Here is a 23707-nt window from a genome sequence, read left to right on the forward strand (position 1 = left end):
AAAAATTAGTAAAGAAAAAACTTGTTGCCAACATTATATTTTTCAACATTTATATACCATAACATATTTGGAAATTGATTCCATTATTTGTATTAGTCTATTTTTTAGTACTATGCTTTATAATTTTTATTTTCTTACTATGCTTTATAATTTTTATTTTCCTACCATGTTTTTTTTTTTATTGCTTCAGATTTTTCAAATTAATGTTTTTACTAGAAAGTTGTCTTCGCTGAATAAAAAGAATGTTTTTCACTTCACATTTTACACCTCACCAATTATAATTACTGTGCTTAATACAAAAAACAGCAACCCATAGCAAACAACTAGAAATCTTTGTTCCTTGAGTGGTATACAGTAAAGATACATTTTATTATTTGTTATGGGTAGCTGCACTTTGCTAATCACCTTTTTACTGTAAATGTTTAAACATACACTTAAAATCAATATATAGCACTGACATATGTGGCTGATTTACTGAAAGGATATAGAATGTTAAATACTGCTCTGTTCACTCCAAACATCCAATTGTGTGCAAGAGAAGTTCATATTTTTAAAATTTCTTTACACATGAAAGGGTATTTGAAGCATGCAAAGTGTCGATGAGCCATGTGAATTTTTTTGCTCCATTAAAAAAATTAGCCTAATAATTTTAGTAGTTTTTTGTAGAATAGTGTTTGCCTGTATGTAATGTACCTTATATATGTAATTTTCAATGATTTTGGTATGTATCAGTACATTTAGAAATATTGTTTTCCTTTAAACACATTATTGGCCCAATGTTTGTTAACTTTGCAAAATAAAAAATAGCAAATAAATTAAATTTAATTAAACTAGTAAACCTTCTCCAAGATGGGAAAAGTTGTGTAGTTGTTAATGCATGGGACAATAAAGAAACATACATACCTAGTATATTAGAAAAAAACACCTTGTACTCTACGAAGAGACATAAAAATCTATATGATAAACACTGATGGGAAATGTGCAATGGTGACATAGGCAGGCATAATTTTGTCAAATGATTTTCCTGATCTCATATTTATATCATCCCTTGTGTTGTATGTTGGGTAAGAAATTCCCTTGGAATACATGCTACAAGAAATAAACAATTTATCGAAAACTCATTAATGATCCAATTACGTTAATGAAAAGAAGGAGATTTTATATAGTAAATAATAAATATAAAACAATATTTTATTTTGTTTCTAATCAGACAATGGGATTAATGGTGATCTGCAAATAAATAAGGTAGATGATTGCTATGGATTTCTATTTCCATTCTGAATGTATAGAAAACAAAACAAATCAATATATTTTTTTTTTCAGTTTGCCAAAAGGACTGTCAAATTCCTTCATGATCATGTGATCATCATGTCACCTCTGGCATATGGATAACATGCAAGCTGGAGGCTCCATTGTCAAAAATGAAAGCCTTCAGCCTGCAGATGATGAACACTGCAGACTGCAGTGCCATCTATTTATTGTTAAACTGTTAAGCAACCCATAGATTATGCAATTTTCTTTACTTCCACCATGGGTGGAAAGAAAGAAAATTGCTAGATTCCCCTTTAACACAGGCAGTGTTGATGGGGGAATCCTTCCTGCAGGGTTATTGTGTTCTCCGAGCAGGGAGAACACAATGGTCACTGCTGACAGCTATAGCCGCCGGCAGTGATTGCACAAATAGAAAAAACAACAGACTGGGTGTACTGAAGTCGATCCATAGATTGAAAAAGTGCAAGGTTGTTGGGGTCGGCGCTATCACCTAAAAGATATTTCAAAGATAAAAAATTGTGTACTGTGCGTATTGGTGAAGGATAAAATACATAAAACCATACGTCTTTAGTAAAGTGCATATAGTGCATATAATGCATTTGCCACTTAAATGCAAGGTGCTTAGTGTTGATTTAATACATCAATAAAGTGCATAAGCTGTGTTTAGTGTACCATATCATATGCCACAATATACATAGAAAGTGCTCAGTGCTGGTATTTGCATTAAACCACGTGAGTGATTATGTGCCTTTAGAAAATGAACACGGCGCTTGTGGATCTGCACCAAGTGCACCGCTGCTTACTGCACGTTTAAGGCAGATGATTCAACCACTCTTCGGTCACTTGCAAATGAAGGAGGTTGAAGGGGGATCAAGGTCTTCTCTCGCTGTGTGGCTCATGTTCAAGAATTTGTCCGATACAGAATTTCTCCCCCACAGTGGATTCTTCACATCGACACAATACAAGTGAAACCGCAAATACAAAACGTTTTGCAAGTGACAGAAGAGTGGTTGAATCATCTGCCTTAAACGTGCGGTAAGCAGCGGTGCACTTGTTGGAGATCCACAAGCGCCATGTTCATTTTCTAAAGGCACATAATCACTCACGTGGTTTAATGCAAATACCAGCACTCAGTACTTTCTATGTATATTGTGGCATATGATATGGTACACTAAACACAGCTTATGCACTTTATTGATGTATTAAATCAGCACTAAGCACCTTGCATTTAAGTGGCAAACGCATTATATGCACTATATGCACTTTACTAAAGAAGTATGGTTTTATGTATTTTATCCTTCACCAATACACACAGTACACAATTTTTTATCTTTGAAATATCTTTTAAGTGATAGCGCCGACCCCAACAACCTTGCACTTTTTCACTTTTCACTACCTCAGAGAGGTAGGTTGGTGGCAGCTTACATCACATTGTTTATCCCAGTCCAATAAGAGTACTGAAACTTCATAGCGCTGGTATTAACCCTACCCCTATATCGATCCATAGATTGACTACAGCACAGCGAGCTTCCCCATAGATGGATTGAATTTGGGACAGTCCCTGCTGACCTGGCCGAGATTCAAGCCATTCATGGCTGGCTTTAGATACAGGAACAGAATTATAACTAAAAATAGCCAAAAGGCTTATTACATTTGTGAGTGTTTGTCAGACTATAATAACAATAGGGACGCTAGTCAGCAGACCTAGGGTCCCTATTGGAAAATTTCCCCTCTATTACTTTTTTTGGGACAACCCAAAATATAGAATTTTCTTGTACTTTCACTTTCAATGATAATGGTAAACAGGACAAATAGAGAGGCTCAATCTCCCTCCGGGGGACATAGAAAGCAATAAAAACCTGACAGGTTTGTGGTACTTACCGAGTGTTTTTGTTTTGAGGTAAATACCGCATAAGGTGAATTGACATTTTTAGCATTGCATTTGATATTAAGGAAAAATGTGTCAGATCACCTAAATACCACATGTGATCCTCTTTAATGAATGGAGCACTGTGTCGCTAACTACACAATAGTACAGAGCAGTGTCTTCTGGTGCTGCACGACTCTCCTTCAGGCTGGTGGACCGTTCTGCAGAATTTATCACTATCATAAAGGTCCCAGCAATCTTTGCATCATCAAATCCACTTCCAAGACATTCAAACATTCCATCCAGAGTTTTCTTGTACCAGAACATAATATCTGTACTCGTAGCATTCTGGTGACATAATATAAGAACTTGTTCTCCTTCATTCACCTTTACTTGATGCCTCTGAAACACCTGGCACTGGCATATAGTCAGTAAAAAAGCAGGAAATGACCACCAAGTTGCCATATTTCTTTAAATTTTACAGAAACAAGGTCTGGCACTTGGCTCCACAGATTCACCTGGTGAGGGCACGCTAGCACCAGGCACCCAGGGCACCTGACCCACATCTTTTACGGAGTGACTCGGGTCCCTAGTACCGTGATATCCCTCTCTGCAGCAGCTGGCATTCTCCCTGCTGGCTGTTTGTAACAACAATACATGTGAGGGCTGATAAAAGTTAGGTTCCCACTTGACTTGATGTGTATCATGCATAGGAGGAGGATGAGTTGGGAAAAAGGATGTCCCCCATTACTGAGCTATGCTCATCTGAGGTCTGTTTTAGGGTTTCAGGAATATTGCACTGGGGGGCCATATGTTCTGAAGTGGGTAAGGGGGGCAGTTAACAAAAATTTGTGCTGGTGTGAATTTATGCTGGGAGGAGTGATAGAGAGATTGGTAAGATAATGTGTGCTAGAAGGAAGAGGGATGGTTTAAGTCGGGAAGATTTGTGGCCTTCAGATGCAAGACTCTTTCATTTTTATACCTAATTTTTTACACCATGTTTCCTTAACTCATTTAATCGAAGACTTTGTTACAGTGGGGAATCTAAATTCTAGAACAGACATCTGTCTTCCAACCTAAATGAATTGTAAAGTGATTTGCTCTGTCTTTGGCATACTATCCTATTATAGATACTGAGACAGTGAGAGGTCCTGTCACTCTGAGAATATAGGAAAATTTGACAAAGGATTGCATTTAGGGTTAATGTGAAGTTCCAGACTATTGTTTCTGTGCAGAGTTTCTAGCTTTCTCCAGATTCTGTAGTTCTGGATTGGAACTTTCAGCCCACGTTCACATTGGTCTGTTTTGACATGCGATTTGACATGTCAAATCGAAGCCAATTGCCCGCAATGGCACCGTCCGAATCGGTGTGATTCCGATTCCGACTTTACAGATTCACAAAAGTAGATTCTGCACTACTTTTGGCACCTTCAGAGGGCGATTTCAATAGACATCTGTGCAGGAACCAACACAGATGTCTGTGAAATTGCCCCCGAAGTCGGACTGAAAATGCCGGTTTGAACTCGTGCGAGTTCAGCTGAACTCACACGATTTTAAACCAGCCTCAGTGTGAACCTAGGCTCACACGTGTGCAGGGTCATTATATACCTAGGTCTGGGGATAGTTTAGAGCTTTCAGTTTGGAGAACACTCCCAGTGTGGGAGACAGAAGGTCTCACCCAGGGATCAGAGGTGCCCCAGCCAGAAGCCAGGAGACAGAGGGTCCCACCGAGTGGTCAGAGGTGCCCCAGCCAAAAGCCAGGAGACAGAGTGTCTCACTGAGGGGTCAGAGGTGCCCCAACCAGCAGCCAGGAGACAGATCTTCTCCTTTCAGAGTGTCAGGGGAACCTAATAAATAGGCCAGGAGTGGGCCGTGCAGCAGGGGCTGTGACAAAGTGATCCAAGAGAGCTGCACAACACAGTCAGAGGGACTGGTAAGAGTAGCAGCAGTGCTGCCAACAAGTAAGCCAGCTGGCTCTGCATTTTCATTGTTTGGATTTTGTGTGGCTAATAAAGCTAATAAAGTTAGCTAATTAAAGTGGACTGCCATGCCCTAAAGTTTTGGACTGGCACAGCTCATTGTAAACGCTCCTACCGCTTGAGTTTAATCTCTCCAATGCCACAATACCTTTTGTTACCCACTTCAAGTTTGGACTGTTTCACCCCCTTCCTGCCCAGGCAATGTTTTATTTCTTTGACACAGATGGAGCATTCTTTTGTTGGTATTTTACCACCACTGGGTTTTATATTTTTTTCTGAATAATAAAAAATACTGTCATTTTTGAAAAAAAAAAAGGATTTTATTTTTTGTTATAAAATTTTGTAAATAAATAATCTTTCTTCATAAATTTGGACCAAAATGTATTCTGCTAGATTTCTTTAGTAAAAAATAACCCAAATCAGCATATATTATTAAGTTTGTGTAAAAGTTATAGAGTATATAAACTATAGTATATACAGTGCTCAGTATAAATGAGTACACCCCTTTTAAAAAGTAAGATTTAATCGATATTTCAATGAAAACAAGAACAATTTCCAAACTTTTGCCAAAACTGAGTTTTATAGAACATTTGTTTAGCTCAGTACACAAAAGTAAGGTTAATAATATAACTTAGATTACAAAATCTTCAGTTCTACTCAAATTTGTTGATGCAAAAACTATTACATCTAGTTTTTTGTATGACCTCCATGATTTGTAAGGTCAGCACCTCTTTTAGAGCCTGGATGCTGGATTGAGAGTGAATTCCCCATAGGTGTTGGATTGGGTTCAGATCAGGAGACATGGCCATAGAATCACTTTCACCCTGTTCTACTTCAGAAAAGCAACAGTGGCCTTAGATGTGTGTTTTGGATTATGCACGACAAACAAGGGCACAGAGTGATGGTTGCATCTTCTCTTTCAATATAGAGCAGCAAGTCTGTAACTTCATGATACCATCAATGAAATGCAGCTCCCTGACACCAGCACTTATGCAGCCGCACAGAAGGACACTACCACCGCCATGTTTTACTTTAGGCACCATGCATTTTTCTTTGTAAAATGTGGGAAAGAAATTAAAAAATGTATTTTTTACACAAAGTTGTCGATTAATAGGATGGCAATAGCACATGCATGAAACTTTCTTACAGCCTAGTTACATAGAGTGGACCAAAATCTGAACCCTTTCCGGCTTTCTATGGAAACTAATTATGCATCTAATTTCTTGACTACCTTTTAAATTTTTGGAGGCCTTGGAGCACCAGGACAGCAAAAATACCCACAAAATGGCGACATTTTGGAGAGTGAACATTCTTTTTTTAAGAGGCATTGTAAGTCTTTTGGAGACTTCTTTTTTTGGCACATGTTTTTGGAAAATGCAGAAAGAAAATGACAATGATTTTTTACACAAAGTTGTCAATTTAATAAGGTATTTTCAAACACAGTCACAGAGATCAAATGAGTAAAGGTTTTTTTTTTTTTGAGGAGGAGGTCCGTAAGTAGGAGTACAGAATAGTGTCTATTCGTTTTTGCTGTTAGTAAATCATTTGTGAGTTTAAGGAGAGCAGATTCTGTGGAGTGTTGAGAGTAAAATCCAGACTAAAGGGGATCAAGAAGGTTATTCTTAATGAGGCGGTCGCTCAGTTGGTTGTAGACCAGGCATTCAAGGAGTTTGGAAGAAAAGGGCAAGGAGGTTAGGTGTAGGTTATTAAAGGGTAACTCCACTTTCGTGGGGAAAAAAAATTGAAAATAAAGATAAAATAATATAATATACGATTGCAACACAAGTCATATTAGGCAAGAATTCTATTTTTTGATTACATTCTATGGTAATCAATTGTCAATATGTGGACCACTATTTTCTTGATAAAATTATAGGGGGTGATATCTTTATAGCCTTAGCAGATCATGCTTCTGCCCCATGTATAAATGTATAATCCTTTAGGCCTTTGCTCTCCATAAAACAATTAAATGGAGACTTTTTGAGTAATTATGAAACAACCTAAATGTTTCTGCCTTTTCTTCAAACAGTCTCAAAAATGACATTAATGATGATCGAGGTAATGTATTTTCTTGTGTTTTATGGGAATCTCCTAAGGTTTCTTAGGATATTCCTCCCTGCATGTGTCATTAATACGGTAACAGTGCATATTTTTTTTAGTACTGATCACTGTATTGGTGTCACTGGTCCCAAAAACGTGTCAGTTAGGTGTCCGTTTTGTCCACCGCACTGTCGCAGTTCCGCTTTAAGTCGCTGATCGCTGCTATTATTTGTAAAAAAAATATATAAAAATTTCATTAAAAATATCCCATTGTTTGTAGACGCTATAACTTTTGCGCAAACCAATCAATATACACTTATTGGGATTTTTTTTTAACAAAAAATATGAGGCAGAATACATATTGGCCTCCTAAATTGATGAAGAAATTGTATTTGTTTTATTTTTTTTATCGAATATGTTACTACATGTTACATAATTATATGTTACATATTTATGTAAAAAAATGAATTTATGGCAGGCTCTCGTGCTTAAAAGACTATTCCTGCTCCAAAATCGTGAGAAAATGAAGCAAATAAATAAATGAATGAATGTGCTGCAACTTGAACTAATATAACCTGTGGATAACAGTGAAAAATAAACCACTAGCCATGCACATATTCAGTGCCTTGCGAAAGTATTCGGCCCCCTTGAACTTTGAAACCTTTTGCCACATTTCAGGCTTCAAACATAAAGATATAAAACTGTAATTTTTTTGTAAAGAATCAACAACAAGTGGGACACAATCATGAAGTGGAACTAAATTTATTGGATATTTCAAACTTTTTTAACAAATAAAAAACTGAAAAATTGGGCGTGCAAAATTATTCAGCTCCCTTAAGTTAATACTTTTTAGCGCCACCTTTTGCTGCGATTACAGCTGTAAGTCACTTGGGGTATGTCTCTATCAGTTTTGCACATCGAGAGACTGAAATTTTTGCCCATTCCTCCTTGCAAAACAGCTCGAGCTCAGTGAGGTTGGATGGAGAGCGTTTGTGAACAGCAGTTTTCAGTTCTTTCCACAGATTCTCGATTGGATTCAGGTCTGGATTTTGACTTGGCCATTCTAACACCTGGATATGTTTATTTGTGAACCATTCCATTGTAGATTTTGCTTTATGTTTTGGATCATTGTCTTGTTGGAAGACAAATCTCCGTCCCAGTCTCAGGTCTTTTTCAGACTCCATCAGGTTTTCTTCCAGAATGGTCCTGTATTTGGCTACATCCATCTTCCCATCAATTTTAACCATCTTCCCTGTCCCTGCTGAAGAAAAGCAGGCCCAAACCACGATGCTGCCACCACCATGTTTGACAGTGGAGATGGTGTGTTCAGGGTGACGAGCTGTGTTGCTTTTACGCCAAACATAGCGTTTTGCTTTGTTGCCAAAAAGTTTGATTTTGGTTTCATCTGACCAGAGCACCTTCTTCCACATGTTTGGTGTGTCTCCCAGGCGGCTTGTGGCAAACTTTAAATGACACTTTTTATGGATATCTTTAAGAAATGGCTTTCTTCTTGCCACTCTTCCATAAAGGCCAGATTTGTGCAGTATACGACTGATTGTTGTCCTATGGACAGAGTCTCCCACCTCAGCTGTAGATCTCTGCAGTTCATCCAGAGTGATCATGGGCCTCTTGGCTGCATCTCTGATCAGTCTTCTCTTTGTATGAGCTGAAAGTTTAGAGGGACGGCCAGGTCTTCGTAGATTTGCAGTGGTCTGATACTCCTTCCATTTCAATATTATTGCTTGCACAGTGCTCCTTGGGATGTTTAAAGCTTGGGAAATTTTTTTGTATCCAAATCCGGCTTTAAACTTCTCCACAACAGTATCTCGGACCTGCCTGGTGTGTTCCTTGTTCTTCATGATGCTCTCTGTGCTTTAAACGGACCTCTGAGACTATCACAGTGCAGGTGCATTTATACGGAGATTTGATTACACACAGGTGGATTCTATTTTTTTTTTATTGGATCATTCAGAGATCCTCACTGAACTAATGGAGAGAGTTTGCTGCACTGAAAGTAAAGGGGCTGAATAATTTTGCACGCCCAATTTTTCAGTTTTTTATTTGTTAACAAAGTTTGAAATAAATGAATAATAATAAATAAAATAATTAACTAATAAATAAATTTCGTTCCACTTCATGATTGTGTCACACTTGTTGTTGTTTCTTCACAAAAAATTACAGTTTTATATCTTTATGTTTGAAGCCTGAAATGTGGCAAAAGTTCGCAAAGTTCAAGGGGGCCGAATACTTTCGCAAGGCACTGTAATTAATCAAACATAGTGACATGTGTAAAAATACATATTCAATCAAAATAACATAAGATATTAAATTGTCTTCCTGTCACCACTATGGCGGCAATACATGTGATAGATCAATAACTAGCTACCAGGATGGGAAGCTTCAGCAAAACCTATCATATAAGAAAGTTTTGAGCGGAAGGGAGGCTGCCTAGTTACCAGGGACCTATTATCATCTGCATCCTCTTTGCCGTGGTGGAATATCTGAGCGCTATTAGCCCGGTCCATGAGAGTGGAGGGCAATAAGTGGGGGCGAGGGGCTTGGCTGAGGGGAGTGGAGCACAGAGGTGGTGGATCTTTTGGGTGTTTCTCCATTCAGTGGGCACTGGAATCTCACCAGATCATCTTATTATGATTATTCTTTTTTAGATTTTTTGTGGACTGTTTCTTTCTGCTTCTGTTGAGTTACTCACAGTGGAATTGGACTTTTTATGCACCACAATTTAATATCTTATGGTATTTTGATTGAATATGTATTTTTACACATGTCACTATGTTTGATTAATTATATGTGCAGGGCTAGTGGTTTATTTTACTAATATGAAAAAAAATGGCCTGGTCATTAAAGGGGTAAAACCTTCTGGGGCTGAAGTAGTTAAATAAGCAACTCTCTCGGATTAGCAAATTAGAACATTACTGTGCAGCACTTACTTTTTTAAAACAAAAGTGTGTTTCTGCGCTGAAGTATTATGAGTTATCAAAGAGCTGCACCTATATATCACCCGAATATCAAAACATATCTATATATACTGTATACATAATAGTGCACTTCTGGTTACCATTCAAGACATGAAATACTGAAAATGTATCAATGTACAATCAAACAGTGAATTGAATAGTCCATAAAGTTCAATATGGAAAAAAGTCCATGTGCCAAAAGCAATGAAAGCATATAGTAGAATGAAGGTGTATCTAATTCTTCCCAAGATAATGATATATCACACCTTATGGTGTTTTTTTACAATAAACGCATATTAGCATTATTCACACTATATGTTCCTTTTCCTCTATGGTGGCTGTCTGAGTTTCGATCCGAAGTTGTGGCATTGGTATTGGGGAAAGTAATATGTTGAAATCCAGTGGACATTATTTCTCATGTGTGTTTGATTTCTGTAATTGGGGATTAGAACCATCTGGTAAGAAGCTTGATTATGGTGGAGGGCATGCGTGTATGGTGGAATTCCTTAACAATTCACGTGGTTTGCCATCCGGTGGGATATTTATTATTATCTTGGGAAGATACACCTTCATTCCACAATATGCTTTCACTGCTATTGGCACATGGATGTATTTCCATACTGAACGTTATGGACTATTCAATTCACTGTTTGATTGTACATTGATATAATTTCAGTATTTCATTTCTTGCATAGTAACCAGAAGCACACTATTATATATATATATATATATATATATATATATATATATATATATATATATATATATATATATATATACAGCACTTACATTAACTCATAATTAGTCAGGTTGAAAGAAGACAAAAGTCCATCTAGCTCAACCAATAAAAAAAACTAAAATAAAACACAACCATAAAATCCCATATACACAATCCTATACCCACAGTTGGTCCAAAGGAAGGCGAAAAAACCCCAACAAAGCATGATCCAATTTTCTATAGCAGGGGGAAAAATTCATTTCTGTGGTGTTTAGAAACCTGCATACTGTATGCATATAACTGATTAGCAAAGTAATTTATTGAGTTTTGACACCAAGATTGTTACCAAAAATTTAGCCTCTAGGTCCAAACCTTTCTTACCTGTTTGAATTCACCCTGACCAGGGTAGCGCCATACAGTGCTGAAGAGTCAACACTGCTCAACTCACACTCTGTTCATAGTCACAACCAGAGCCCTGCAATAAAAAAGGCAGAGCCTCCCTGCTTAGGAGCCTAACTTCTATTGATTGCAGAGCAGTGGTTGCAACTAAAGCAAGGGGTGTGTTGAACCACTGCAAAAAGACGTTTGAGCTCTCGCAGAGTAAAACAATGTTCACCTGCACCTTAACACCCCAGCATAGGATTTTCTACTAGTGCTGGGAGTTCTTTACAAATAAAATAAAAATAAGACCTAAGTCTATACATATCCACTACCTAATGGCCCTGTATTATATTTTTCATGAAATTGTTTCTTATTGCGTTTTCCAGCCTTCTTGTAACATCCTCTGTGAGCTTTGGTTTGTTTGGAATGAGCAGTGCAAGTTAGTTGCGGTCATGGGAGAAGGTAATTATGTTACTACATACAGTGGGACCATGGAGAATGAAGGTTGCCACCCTCTAACAGGAAGTCAAATCACAGCAGGCTTAGGGCAATAGAAGGTACCTTTTTGAGTTAAGAATACATATTTGAATATATATATATATATATATATTTATTTTTTTTTAAACTAGAGTTTAGTGTCATTTTAAAGTTTATAGGAGATTTTAGTGATTGGGTTTTCTTTCTCTTTAAGGAAATATATTATGTAAAGGCTTTAGAAAAGTATAATATTGCTGTAAGTAAGGTAAAGATTTGTGCAAAGTGTCCCTACTTACAGTGTTTGCATTTCTAAAGGAAAATGGGCTGTTCACATGCAAGGGAATTCCCACCTAGCTTAGTGAATGAGGTGAAGCTCTGTTGACTTCCATCATCCAATCACGTGAAAGCAAAAATAGAAAATTTTCACGGTATTCTCTAAGCTAAGAGAACATTTTCTTGAAAAGTGAACAGCCTATTTGTCCTTAGTAAATCAAACCCTATAAGTAAGCACAGTTTACGCAGTACTTTAGCTTACTTACAGTAAAACTATACTTTTCTAAAACCTTAACACAAAACATTCCCTTAAAGACAACGAAAACCCAATCACTAAAATCTCCTATAAAGTTTAAAGTGACACTAAACTCTGGTCTCATTAGAAAAAATATATATATTCAAGTATATATTCTTAACTTAGAAAAGTACATTTTACTACTATGAGTCTCCTCCTAATTCCTGTTTTTGTGCTGATTTGATCCGACTTCCTGTTAGAGGGTGGCTATGTTCGTTCTCCATGGTCCCACTGTATGTAGAAAAGTAGCCATCTTCTCCCATGATTGCAATTAACATGCACTAATTGTTCCATACAAATGGAAGTTCATGGAGGTAATTAAAGGAGGCAGGAAAACACAGTAAGACACTATTTCAATATGAATTCAATAAACACAGGTTTGATTGGTTGCAATGCGTTGCTGCCCATTATGTATTTTTACTGAAGAAGCCCATCTTAACTAGTATTTTCTTGCAATAGGGGGAGAAAGAGAATAATGTACATATTGGAAAACACTAGTTTGTTCATTAAAGCCCAACTCTGCCTAATAGACCCCATGGAGGTGAAATACAAAAAAAAACAGCTTTGACTGTAATATTCACCTATTCCCTTGTGTTGCCCTCTGCTGCCCATCATCTAACTGGCCAAAAAGACTTCTGGAAAAGACTGCAGACTGCTGAGAGAGGGGGAGCACTAGGAAGGGGAAGGATAAGACAGGAATTGGACATTAGCTATAACTTTAACATTAAAGTTATATACCATTAGCTAAGTAACAGTTGCATTTTTGATAGAAATAATGTAAACCCTTACTTTATTTCAGTGTTTAGTGGTTTGTGACAAATATGATATCTGTTTGCTTTGTGGATTTTGGGGAAAGCCTGTTTCTGAAAGGTCTCCTGATAGCATTTTTGACCTCCTGGTTTCGTAGTGTGTAAATAATAGGATTTAGTAGAGGTGTCAGTACTGTATACAGCACAGACACCAGCTTGTCTGCTGCATAGTTCACTGGTGGCCTCAAGTAGATAAATACACATGGTCCAAAAAAGAATGTAACAACCAGGAGATGGGCTGCACATGTAGAGAATGCTTTACGTCTCCCTTCTGAAGAATGGATCTTTAAGATGGTGGTTATGATTCCAAGGTAGGAGAACAACAGCACCACAAAACAAGTGAGCGAAATCATCCCACTGTTTGCTATAATAAATATATCAATATAGAAGGTGTCAGAACAGGCAAGTACAGCTAGTGGGTGGACATCACAGAAGAAGTGGTTTATCTTGTTTGGACCACAAAATGGCAGTTGGTAGGTGAGAAAAGCCTGGGTAAAGGAATGCAAGAACCCTGCTACCCAAGTACATGCCACCAGCCAACAGCAAAATTTGGAATTCATTATAATGTGATACCTTAGTGGATTACAGATAGCCACATAGCGGTCATATGCCATGACAGTCAGAAGGAAGCACTCTGTGCCACCAAATAAATGAAGGAAGAATAGCTGCAATATGCACTGATTAAAAGAGATAGTCTTTTGATTTGAGAAGACATTACCCAGCATCTTTGGGATGGTGACTGTTGAGTAGCACATGTCCAAGAAAGATAAATTGCTGAGAAAAAAATACATAGGGGAACGCAGATGTGGGTCAACATGGACTGCTGTCATGATGAGAAGATTCCCTGATAAGGTCATCAAATACAGGGCCAGAAAGAAGACAAAGAAAATTACCCGAGCTTCATGTGAATGTGTGAGACCACTGAGGGTAAACTCTGTTACCAAACTTTGATTTTGAAGATCCATATTCTTCTCTTAGCTCAATGGGAGATGAAAAAATTATAAAAAAAATAAACACATTAGTAAAGAAACAACATGTTATCAATGTAAACTTTTTTAACATTTATGCAACAACATATTTGGAAATGAATTTCATTAATTGTATATGTCTAGCATTATTCTAACACAGCGCTATGGCAATTTGTAAATCTTGCCATGTTTTTTGCTTCGGATTTTCCATATTTGTGTTTTAACTGGACAGTTTTCTCCATTGCATAAAATTAACATTTACACTTCAACAAATATAATAACTACACCTACTAAAGAAAACAGAAACATGGAACAACAAGTCATAGTGAACAACTAGAATTCTTTGTTCTTTGAGTGGTGTATATCTAAGTGAAATGTTACTGTTTTCTGGGAATAACTGCACTTTGCTAATCACCTTTGCATGTATATGTAAAAAATAGACCCAAAGATTAATATATGACACTGACATGGGGCTGATATATGGAAAGGTTGGAGTGTTAAACCAGTGCTCTGTATGCTTCAATCATCTAATCATGTGCAAGGGAAGTTCATATTTGTAAAATTTCTGTTTTTAATTTTCTCTTCCCATAAAATGGTATTTGAAGACCACAAATTGTCAATGAGCTATGTGGACTTGCTTATTTATTTAGGAAAATCAGCCCCTTTGAATTTCACTAGTTTTTGTAGAGTATTGTTAACTGTGTGTAAAGTACATTATATGTAAAAATTGCTCTGGTTTAGTGTATATCAGTATATTTAAACATATTGTGTTCCTTTAATGAAATATGTTATTGGCTCACTGCTTGTAACATTTCTCCAAGACGGGAAAAGATTTCCAGCAGTTAATTCATGGGGCAATAAAGAAACATCTAATACAGGTATACTAAACAAAAAAGCACCTTGCACTCTATAAAGGGACACAGATCAGTGAAATAGACTCTGATGGGATTTGTGCATTGCTGACAAAGGCAAGCATAAATTTGTTTAACAATTTAGCTGATCTCATATTTATATCATCCCTTGTGTTGTATTCTGGGTGAGAAATTCCCTTGGAATATTTATCAGAAGAAATAAATAATTTATTTAATTTATTAATGATACAATTATTTTAATGAAAAGAAACTAATTCTATATTGTAAATATAAATTATAGAACAGCCAATATTTTATTTGTGCTTTAAATAATAAAATAATAGGGTAATAGTTATGTATTCTGGCTGACTGAAAATATCAGAAAATGTAGATGATTACTTTTTATTTCTATGTATATTCTGAATGTATAGATAACAAAAAAAAAAATATAGGCTTATTTCAGTTTGCCAAAAGGACTGTAAATTCCTTGGCATTGAAGGCTGATCAGGTTCTAAGTTGCCAATCATACTTTTCCTGAAAGAGAATTACATAGTCACACAATTTTAATCCCTTCTTGCCCTCAATCTGCATATTAATACTCCCTGGCAGGATGCTATGTACTGAGGACATGTTGATGAATGTTCTCCCCTTTGAGAGCCAGCAGTTAGCACTTCATCGGGCTGTTAGCTTTCAATCGGCCGGCCACGCCACTGATAATTGGGAATTCAACAGAGTTGTTACCACACATGTGATCATTATCTCAGTTCTGAAATATAAATAACATGAAGGATGTAGGCTCCACTGCCAAAAATAAAAGCTTCACCCTGCAGATGAACAATGACACATCCAGGCAGCAGAGTTCATCTGTTGTGCTATCTATTTAATAGTTAAATTTTTAGATACAGGCACTATTATAAATAGTAAATTAAAATAGAAAAATATATATATATATATATATATATATATATATATATATATATATATTTGTTTCTTTATTCTCATATAATAAAAACCAAGCAGAGATGTTTTGGTAAAACATTTTACTGATTAAAAAAAACAATTTGAGCATCTGGGCATCAGTGATCTCTGGTTACAAAAGGCATTGTGAGATCAGCTGACACCACAGCTGATAACAGACAAGTCTGTCACTTAGCACTTACTAAAAATTTTTTGTTCATGTCTGGAATACTGAGGAATCTTGAGGAATATTGATGTAATTGAGGATTCATTGATGACCCACAGTCAATACTGAATCATTATCCCCACAAGCATGAGTCTTCTTATAAGATTTCAGTCAAGCCCTGTAATATTTGGCTCTGTACATGATTGCTTTAGCAGAAAAAGTTTATGATGACCCCTTGCTGTAAGTGTAAGTGGCGAGGAACTGGAAACTTTTCTTCGTTCACAGAAGTGTCAGAAAGCTTCTAGTCTTCAATGAATGTTCTGCTGGTAGTTTTTTTTTGTGTGTTCCTTTGTGTTTTAATTGTCCTTACATCTATAGTCCATTGAAATGTGGTAGATGTTAATCAGTATTCCTTATTTTACAAACATTCCGTTAAATATTTCTAACAATAATAAAGAGTTGTTGTTAAAAAGGTATATTTTACATACATTTGTATGCATTTACCTTCATAGATATCATGATTTCATATTACCTTACCCTGATTTACACTTCATTTTTTATTAGAGTGCTCATGCCTATGACTTTGGCAGATCACAGGAGTTTTTGGGTTGAGGTTGTTCCAGATGACAGCACTGTGTCTCTAACTGCACAGTAGTACACAGCAGTGTCTTCTGGTGCTACGCGGCTCTTCTTCAGGCTGGTGGATCGTTCTTCAGAATTTACTGACATCATAAATGTCCCAGCAATCTTTGTATCATCAAATCCACTTCCAACATATTCAAACATTCCATCCACAGTCTTCTTGTACCAGAACATGATATCTGAACTAGTAGCATTCTGGTGGCATGATATAAGGACATGTTCTCCTTCATTCACACTTACTTGATGCCTCTGAAACACCTGGCACTGGCATATATGCAGTACTGAAAAAAATGTAAACTTCAAATAAAATTCAGTGTTGATCAATACAACAATAAATAAGCAATATACATGTTTAAAAATAAATAAAATGAGGAAAATTTACAGCTACTAGTTAAAGATAGCCAATGCATTTAAAAGGTTTGTTTATTAAAATTGAATTAAAAAGGCCTGTGCTGCTGATAGGCTTTAGTTCTTTTTTTTTTTTTTAATTTTGCAGGCTGAAAAAATGCAAGAGACCCCTAAATAATTGCATTCTATTGTTAACACAAACTTGTTGCTTTTCATCTTTCTTTTGTCATAGCTATCAAGAAGGATACGCTATGAACAATTTATGACTTACCTATAAACAAAAAGATTAAAGTGAGGAAGTTCATTGCAGATGTGCACTGGCTGAAGTACTGAAGTCTATGTGATACGAAAGCAAACATCATTACTCTGCAGTGTAGTACAACAGTACAAGGAGGCTGCACATGAAGTGTATATAATGATTGTATTCAAATGTTGTAAAAGTTGAGTTGTCAGTTGCCTGAATACAGCCTTCAAAACTGTTGCTGCTGAGGATACGTAGATATGGATTCTACTATTTAGAGATTATCTCAAGCAGCACTCTTGAAGTTTTGAATGTATTCACTAGGTAGAAAAAATATCTATGGTGTACACAGCATCTTGACAGAAAATAGAACATTTTAATAAAATTCTAGGTAAAAAATTAGATAAAGTTTTTCTCAGCAGAACTGAGATAAAGGCCTCCTCCAAAAACACTAGACAAAAACTGAGGTAGGGGGGTTGGAGGAGGGGTCGTACAGGGGCTGGGTTATTATTTTCTGTTTGCCAGTGTCCCAACCTTCTGTAAGTGATAGTATAACTCATATATCCTAGAATATACTACATGCCTGTGTTCCTTAATGGACGATAGAGAAATGCATTCTTGCTAACATTTCACTTTTTCTTCTTAATTAAAACATGGGGAATAATAATATCTGTTGGGAAATAAAAAAAATATTTTCAGTTCAGTCTTAAAGTGGTTGTAACCCTAGAAAAAATTAAAAGATCCTGTTCCTTTAAAGCATGTTAAACAACGTAGTGCTTGTGCAGTTACAGTGTTACTTGTCCCTTTCTATGCTGTATAATACCTGGTTGATCCTGCCTGTTCCTGTGCCCCTCTGTGTGGGTGCTGACCACGGTAATCATGGCTCCTGATCCATGATACAATGGTCAGTTTATGCGCCTCCGTCACCCTGTTGTGTTCAGAGTCTCTCCCCTCTCCTCTTTCCCCTTTCCTTCCCTGCCTGTCAGTTCCCAGTGTGTGAGTTTTTTTTAAATCATGCAGCTAAATATCTTCTTTCACATCGCTGGTGTGCGGTCACAGAACCTCCTGGCTGACGTCAGAGTGGAATTCCCAGAACGGGGAAGGAGATCCATGGGCGATCATGTGAACGCACACAGGCAATGTGTAAGAAGGTATTTAGCTGCATGATTTAAAAAAACAAAAAACAAAGACACTGTATGGTATATCTTGTTATTACAGAGGGGCTACCAGTAATTGTCATCACTAACCTAACAATCACTTTAAGGAGTGTATTGGGAATGATTATCCTTGAGCTGCTCTCCCCGGAGCAGTGGACAAAGGACTGAGTGTGCAAGGAGAGAAGTGCCAAAATCAGAATGTATAGCGTCCAGTTTTAAAGTGGTTGTAAACCCTTACATATGGCCAATGATGGGACTAGCCTCAGGTGATACACAAAGATGAAACAAGTCCTCCTACATAAGTTGTATCTGTCTATCTGCAGTCTTCTCTTCTCTACATTCCTTCAAAGTGCCAAACTTATGAGCTTGTCTGAGGGTTCAGAAAAAAGGGGACGGAGAGCTAATGTTACACTCCACAGAGCACAGTGAGGAGAAGCCTGAAAGCTGATTGGAGGGAAGAGAGACACCTCATTTCACACAGCACATAGGAACAGAGCTGAGGCTGTCAATCTGCTAGAGATCCCTCCCCTGTCACCATTTTTCTCTTGGCGTCAGGAAAAACTGTCAGTAGTGATTCATGCTTATAGTCGAGGAATAAAGTAGCAGACAAAAGTTACACTTAGTTCTTGTTATTGAGATAAGTACACGCTGTAGAGGGATATGCTTTGTTCATATTTCATGTCTGAGGTTTACTACCAATTTAATTTTATTCAAACTTATTATAAAAAACAAAATCATTTGGGGGGTTCCAATGGTGTCCTTCATCAGGGCTTAGTAATGTTAATCAAAGCATCTACTGGACTGGTACAACTGGAAAGATACTGAGGGGCAACTAGTGTTACTAGTAGATTGACAAAAATGCTGTGGGACTTAAGGGAGTAGAAAAGGCTTTCAGACTAAAATGGAAAGGAAGCTGAAAAGTTGTAGTTTGTATAATAGAGTAGGGAACACACTACACAGCTTCCCTACTCTCATGAGTACCATGGCCACTGTATTTCTGAATGTCTGCTGACTTTCTGAGAAATCTACATTCCAAAACTGCCATAAAGCTCTTCTGGTATCGGACAATAGAGTAGTTCAAACCAATTGCTCAAAACTGTCAACTAAGTGGCCAGCTTTTCTAGGCTGGACAGTGATGGAAAACTTGTTTTTTTGGCAACTTATGCTTAAACTAATGTTTAGAATGGGATGTACTTTTTTTAAATTAAAATAGTATTAAACAAAAAAATTATTATAAGGCTAGTTCATACTGAGAGCATTTGTAAAATAATGTATTATAGAGATTAACATTTAAATCACTAGCAACAATAATTGTTTTTTTTTTTAACTTTTTTAAGAATGGGTAAGTAATTGGCAAATAACCTTGGTCACATTACTCCCTAAATGTAAATGCTCAAAGGAAAAGAGTAACATGTAGGTTGCCATTGCTGACCTTCTGAAAACAGGCAACTGATCTGTCCTTCCGATTAGCTGTCATGCTAATCAATTGGCTTCAGCGTCACTGGACAATATGCATCATTCTATTATTTAGAAACCAGTTACAAATACAAGGTTTTTTTCTCCTCTTAGTGGGATTTTAAGGGCAATTATTACAAGAAATTATATATATATATATATATATATATATATATATATAAAAGGTTTAGCATTTATTGAAATTATTCATAAAAAATTACATGAATCGCACAAGATGCAAAATACAAAAGGGATAAAAGGCAGTGCTACAACACCAATTTATATATAAATCGGTATATAATACCTTTAATAAGGTCAAAAACCTGGAGAGAAGGAACCTTATTTTCAAACCCCACAAGCATAAAGGAGAGGAAAAGATAAGAGAGATCACTCGTTATTCGAATGAGCACAAAAAAAAAACCACAAGGTTCTTGAAAAACATTGGGGTATCCTTACCAGTGATCAAACTCTATCCAAATTTATTATGGAGAGGCCGTCGGTTGTTTTCAGGAGAGCGGGCTCCATTGGGGAGATGCTGGTTCACAGCGAATTCAAGGGGGATTCCAGTGGTGATCCCTGTAAAACTTGGGGCACCTACCCTTGTGGAGCATGCTCCCTATGCCCTTTGTCCAGAAGAGAGTGAAATTTACCCTCCCCAATGGGAAAGATTTCCAATTAAGACATTTTGCCAACTTTAGGACCAGGGGAGTGGTTTACTTGGTGGAATGTGAATGCGGTTCCTTCTACGTGGGGAAGACGAAGCAGGATTTTCAAGCTCGTGCCAATAAACAACTGGCCAGCATGAGGATTGGCAACCTCTATCTGCCCTTGGGAAGACATGTTACCTGGGACCACCACTACCACATGCCTCAGGTCAACTTCACTGTGTTGGACTGCATTCACATTCCATTAAGAGGGGGTGATTGGAACAAGCTGTTGCTCCAGAGGGAGGCTCGCAGGATCCGAACTCTCAATGCGACTATCCGGCCAGGCCTCAAAGAGACCGAGAGCTTTAGGCCATTCTTACAGGGTTTCAGTTCTGGCAAGATGGACTGATCCCTTCTCGCATTTTTCTCTCCCTTGGTCCCCCCCCATTTTCAATATTTTTAAAATCCCTCTTCTCCCTTTTTTTTTTTTTCACTTATTTGTTTGTTTTGTTTGTTTTTTGAACCCCCTTGACTTTGTCAGTATGATTGTTTACAGGGTTTGTTTATCAATGAAACATTGTTTATTAATTAAAAGTTCCAAAGAAATGTATTTGGGCTACCCACTCCCCATTGGGACTGGATATCCTGGACATATTTGACAGTTATTATCTGTTTTTATTATTCTAATAATAATTTTTCTCTTTTTTGGTGATTACAGCCTTGTTTATTGTGGATCTCCCATAGCGTACAAACATGGTTAAATGCCAAGAATGTCTTCTATTTTCATACCATTATTAGTATTACATATATTAAGTATAGATTATATTATTTACATTTATATTATCTATTATTGCTTTAAATTCTTAATTATTCCGCCATTTTTTCTGGGATTGCATTTTCCCACATCCCGGTCCGGGACATGGGCAAGCCTACCCCTTTGGGAGGCATTTGTGGTGATTTGTGCCGTGGGGACAGGGGTTTCCCTGTCCCTGTGGCATCGGCTGCCCAGTCTGTGTCTGCATCCATTAGTCCCTGTGGTCTCCCCGCCTATGGCTGTGTTGCGAAAGGATCTGCGTCATTTGGCACCGATTTTGCCGACTTCCGGTCGGGTCTTCCCGGGTGGCCGTGTATTGATTCCGGTTGTCATCATAGGGGGAGGTGCATGCGCGGCTCTCCCGCCGTGCATGCACCATATATGGGGACGCCGAGGTCCGCTACCGCTTTCTCTTGTTCCTCACGGTGAGAAGAAGCTAATTTCTCCTCTCCCGTGGGACTTGATATTATACCGCTAATTTATTTTAGCTACCACCAGATTTCCCCCTTGAAAACCTTTGTGGGAGCTGTACTCTGGACTGCGACACTTTAGTTCATCCTCAGGGCCGGTTTTAGACAAAGTGTGGCCCTGGGCAAACCTAAAAGTGGGGCCCCAAATTTTTTTATATTCTACCAAAAATATAGGCGCATTTAATCAATTTAGCCAAATAAAACATACAACTACATGAAAATATGCTTTAATTAAATAACATTGAATGGTACCTTCAAATATCTGACTCTGCTACAGAAGCACCCTATCTCTGAACGCAGGCTCTCTCCCTGTATAGGAATGCGGGCGGTTGTGGCAAGTGATGGAGCAGGGAGCCCTTTGGAAGATAAAGCCGGTTTCTGACAGTGACCGGCCCCTTTGTAAAATGGAGCCCGCTGCTGACAGTGACACGGGGCCCGGGGCCCAGGGGCGGACTGAGAACCCTCAGGGCCCCCGGGCAAAAAAAAAATCAAGGGCCCTTTCCAGGCCCCACCCATGTTCCGCCTCCAGCCACACCCTTGCCATGCCTCCATCCACACCCCGCCTCCAGCCACACCCACAATAAAACAACACAACATTGCTCTCTGATACCTAGGCCAAGTTGGCTCCTCTTACCTTAATTACAGTTGCTGGTTGGCAAGCTGTGGTCTTGCTGGCTATGACTGTCAGGCTGTGGTCTTGTTGGCTACCGCTGGCAGGCTATGGTCTTGCTGGCTACCGCTGGCAGGCTGTGGTCTTGCTGGCTACCGCTGGCAGGCTGTGGGCCTGTGGCTGGCACTGGCAGGCTTGCTGTGGCTGGCAGGCTGTGGCTTACTGGCTGTGGCTGGCACTGGCAGGCTTGCTGGCTGGCAGGCTCTGGGCCTGTGGCTTGCTGGCTCTGGGCCTTTATCTGGCACTTGAAGGCTTGCTGGCTGGCAGTCTGTGGCTTGCTGGCTTTGGGCCTGTGGCTGGCACTGGCAGGCTGGCTGGCAGGCTGTGGCTTGCTTGCAGGCTGTGGTTTGCTGGCTGTGGGCCTGTGGCTGGCACTGGCAGGCTTGCTGGCAGGCTGTGGCTTGCTGGCTGGCAGGCTGTGGTTTGCTGGCTGTGGGCATGTGGCTGGCACTGGCAGGCTGTGGCTTGCTGGCTGTGGGCCTGTGGCTCGCACTGGCAGGCTTGCTGGCTGACTGGCAGGTTGTGGGCCTGTGGCCAGGGGCGGACTGAGCGGTCGGGCACTTCAGACGTGGTCCGAGGGCCTGGCCAGGAAGGGGGGGCCTGGCTGGGAAGGGGGCCCACCGCCCAGTACAGAATTAACTCACCCGGCGATATGTAGTGGGAGGAGGGGAGGGGCCTAGCTGCTGTCGCTGCTTCAGTGAGAGGAGGGGCCCAGGCTAGCGCTGGATTTCCATGGTGTCCTGTTTCCGGGGTTGCGTCGGCGCCGCATACTGATGTGCCGTTGATACAGGTAACCACACCGGATGGCTGCAATTGTGAAGGAGTGCCCTCTTCATCTTCACAAAATGTGAAAGGGATCCGCTGCAGGACCGTAAAGTGTCCTGGGACCAGTGGGAAGGGCTGAGGCTGGAGGTTGCGGGGCCCTTCATGGTTTCTTGCATCAGGGCCCTGAAGGTTCTAGTTACGCCTCTGGGGGTAACGGTCGCTAACCTCACTCTACAATACATTTGCATTATCACACACAATTTTAATAAAAATATATGAATCATATATTTTTATTAAAATTGTGTGGGATAATGCAAATGTATTTACACATCATTCCTCACAGGAGAGACCATTGAGTGAAGCTGGATTTCACATAGAGGCCATATGTTACAAGAACTACTCACATCATACAGAAACCGCCAGGGATGAAGCAGGGATTGAAGATGAAGAGGGCACTTCTTCGCAATCGC

General features: G+C 38.7%; 1 protein-coding gene across 1 annotated transcript; it reads right to left on the minus strand.

The window, feature by feature from the left end:
- Positions 1-13079: 13079 nt before the first annotated feature.
- On the minus strand, positions 13080-14051 carry LOC309544364 (olfactory receptor 4E2-like; the record flags this gene model as incomplete). The annotated part of the gene is made up of 1 exon (XM_082243264.1): positions 13080-14051. The coding sequence occupies one exon, from the start codon at positions 14049-14051 to the stop codon at positions 13080-13082; it is 972 nt and encodes a 323-aa protein (XP_082099390.1).
- Between the last annotated feature and the right edge of the window lie 9656 nt (positions 14052-23707).

The sequence above is a fragment of the Pelophylax lessonae genome (assembly GCF_965119305.1).
Source record: "Pelophylax lessonae genome assembly, chromosome: 1".
Taxonomy (NCBI): domain Eukaryota; kingdom Metazoa; phylum Chordata; class Amphibia; order Anura; family Ranidae; genus Pelophylax; species Pelophylax lessonae.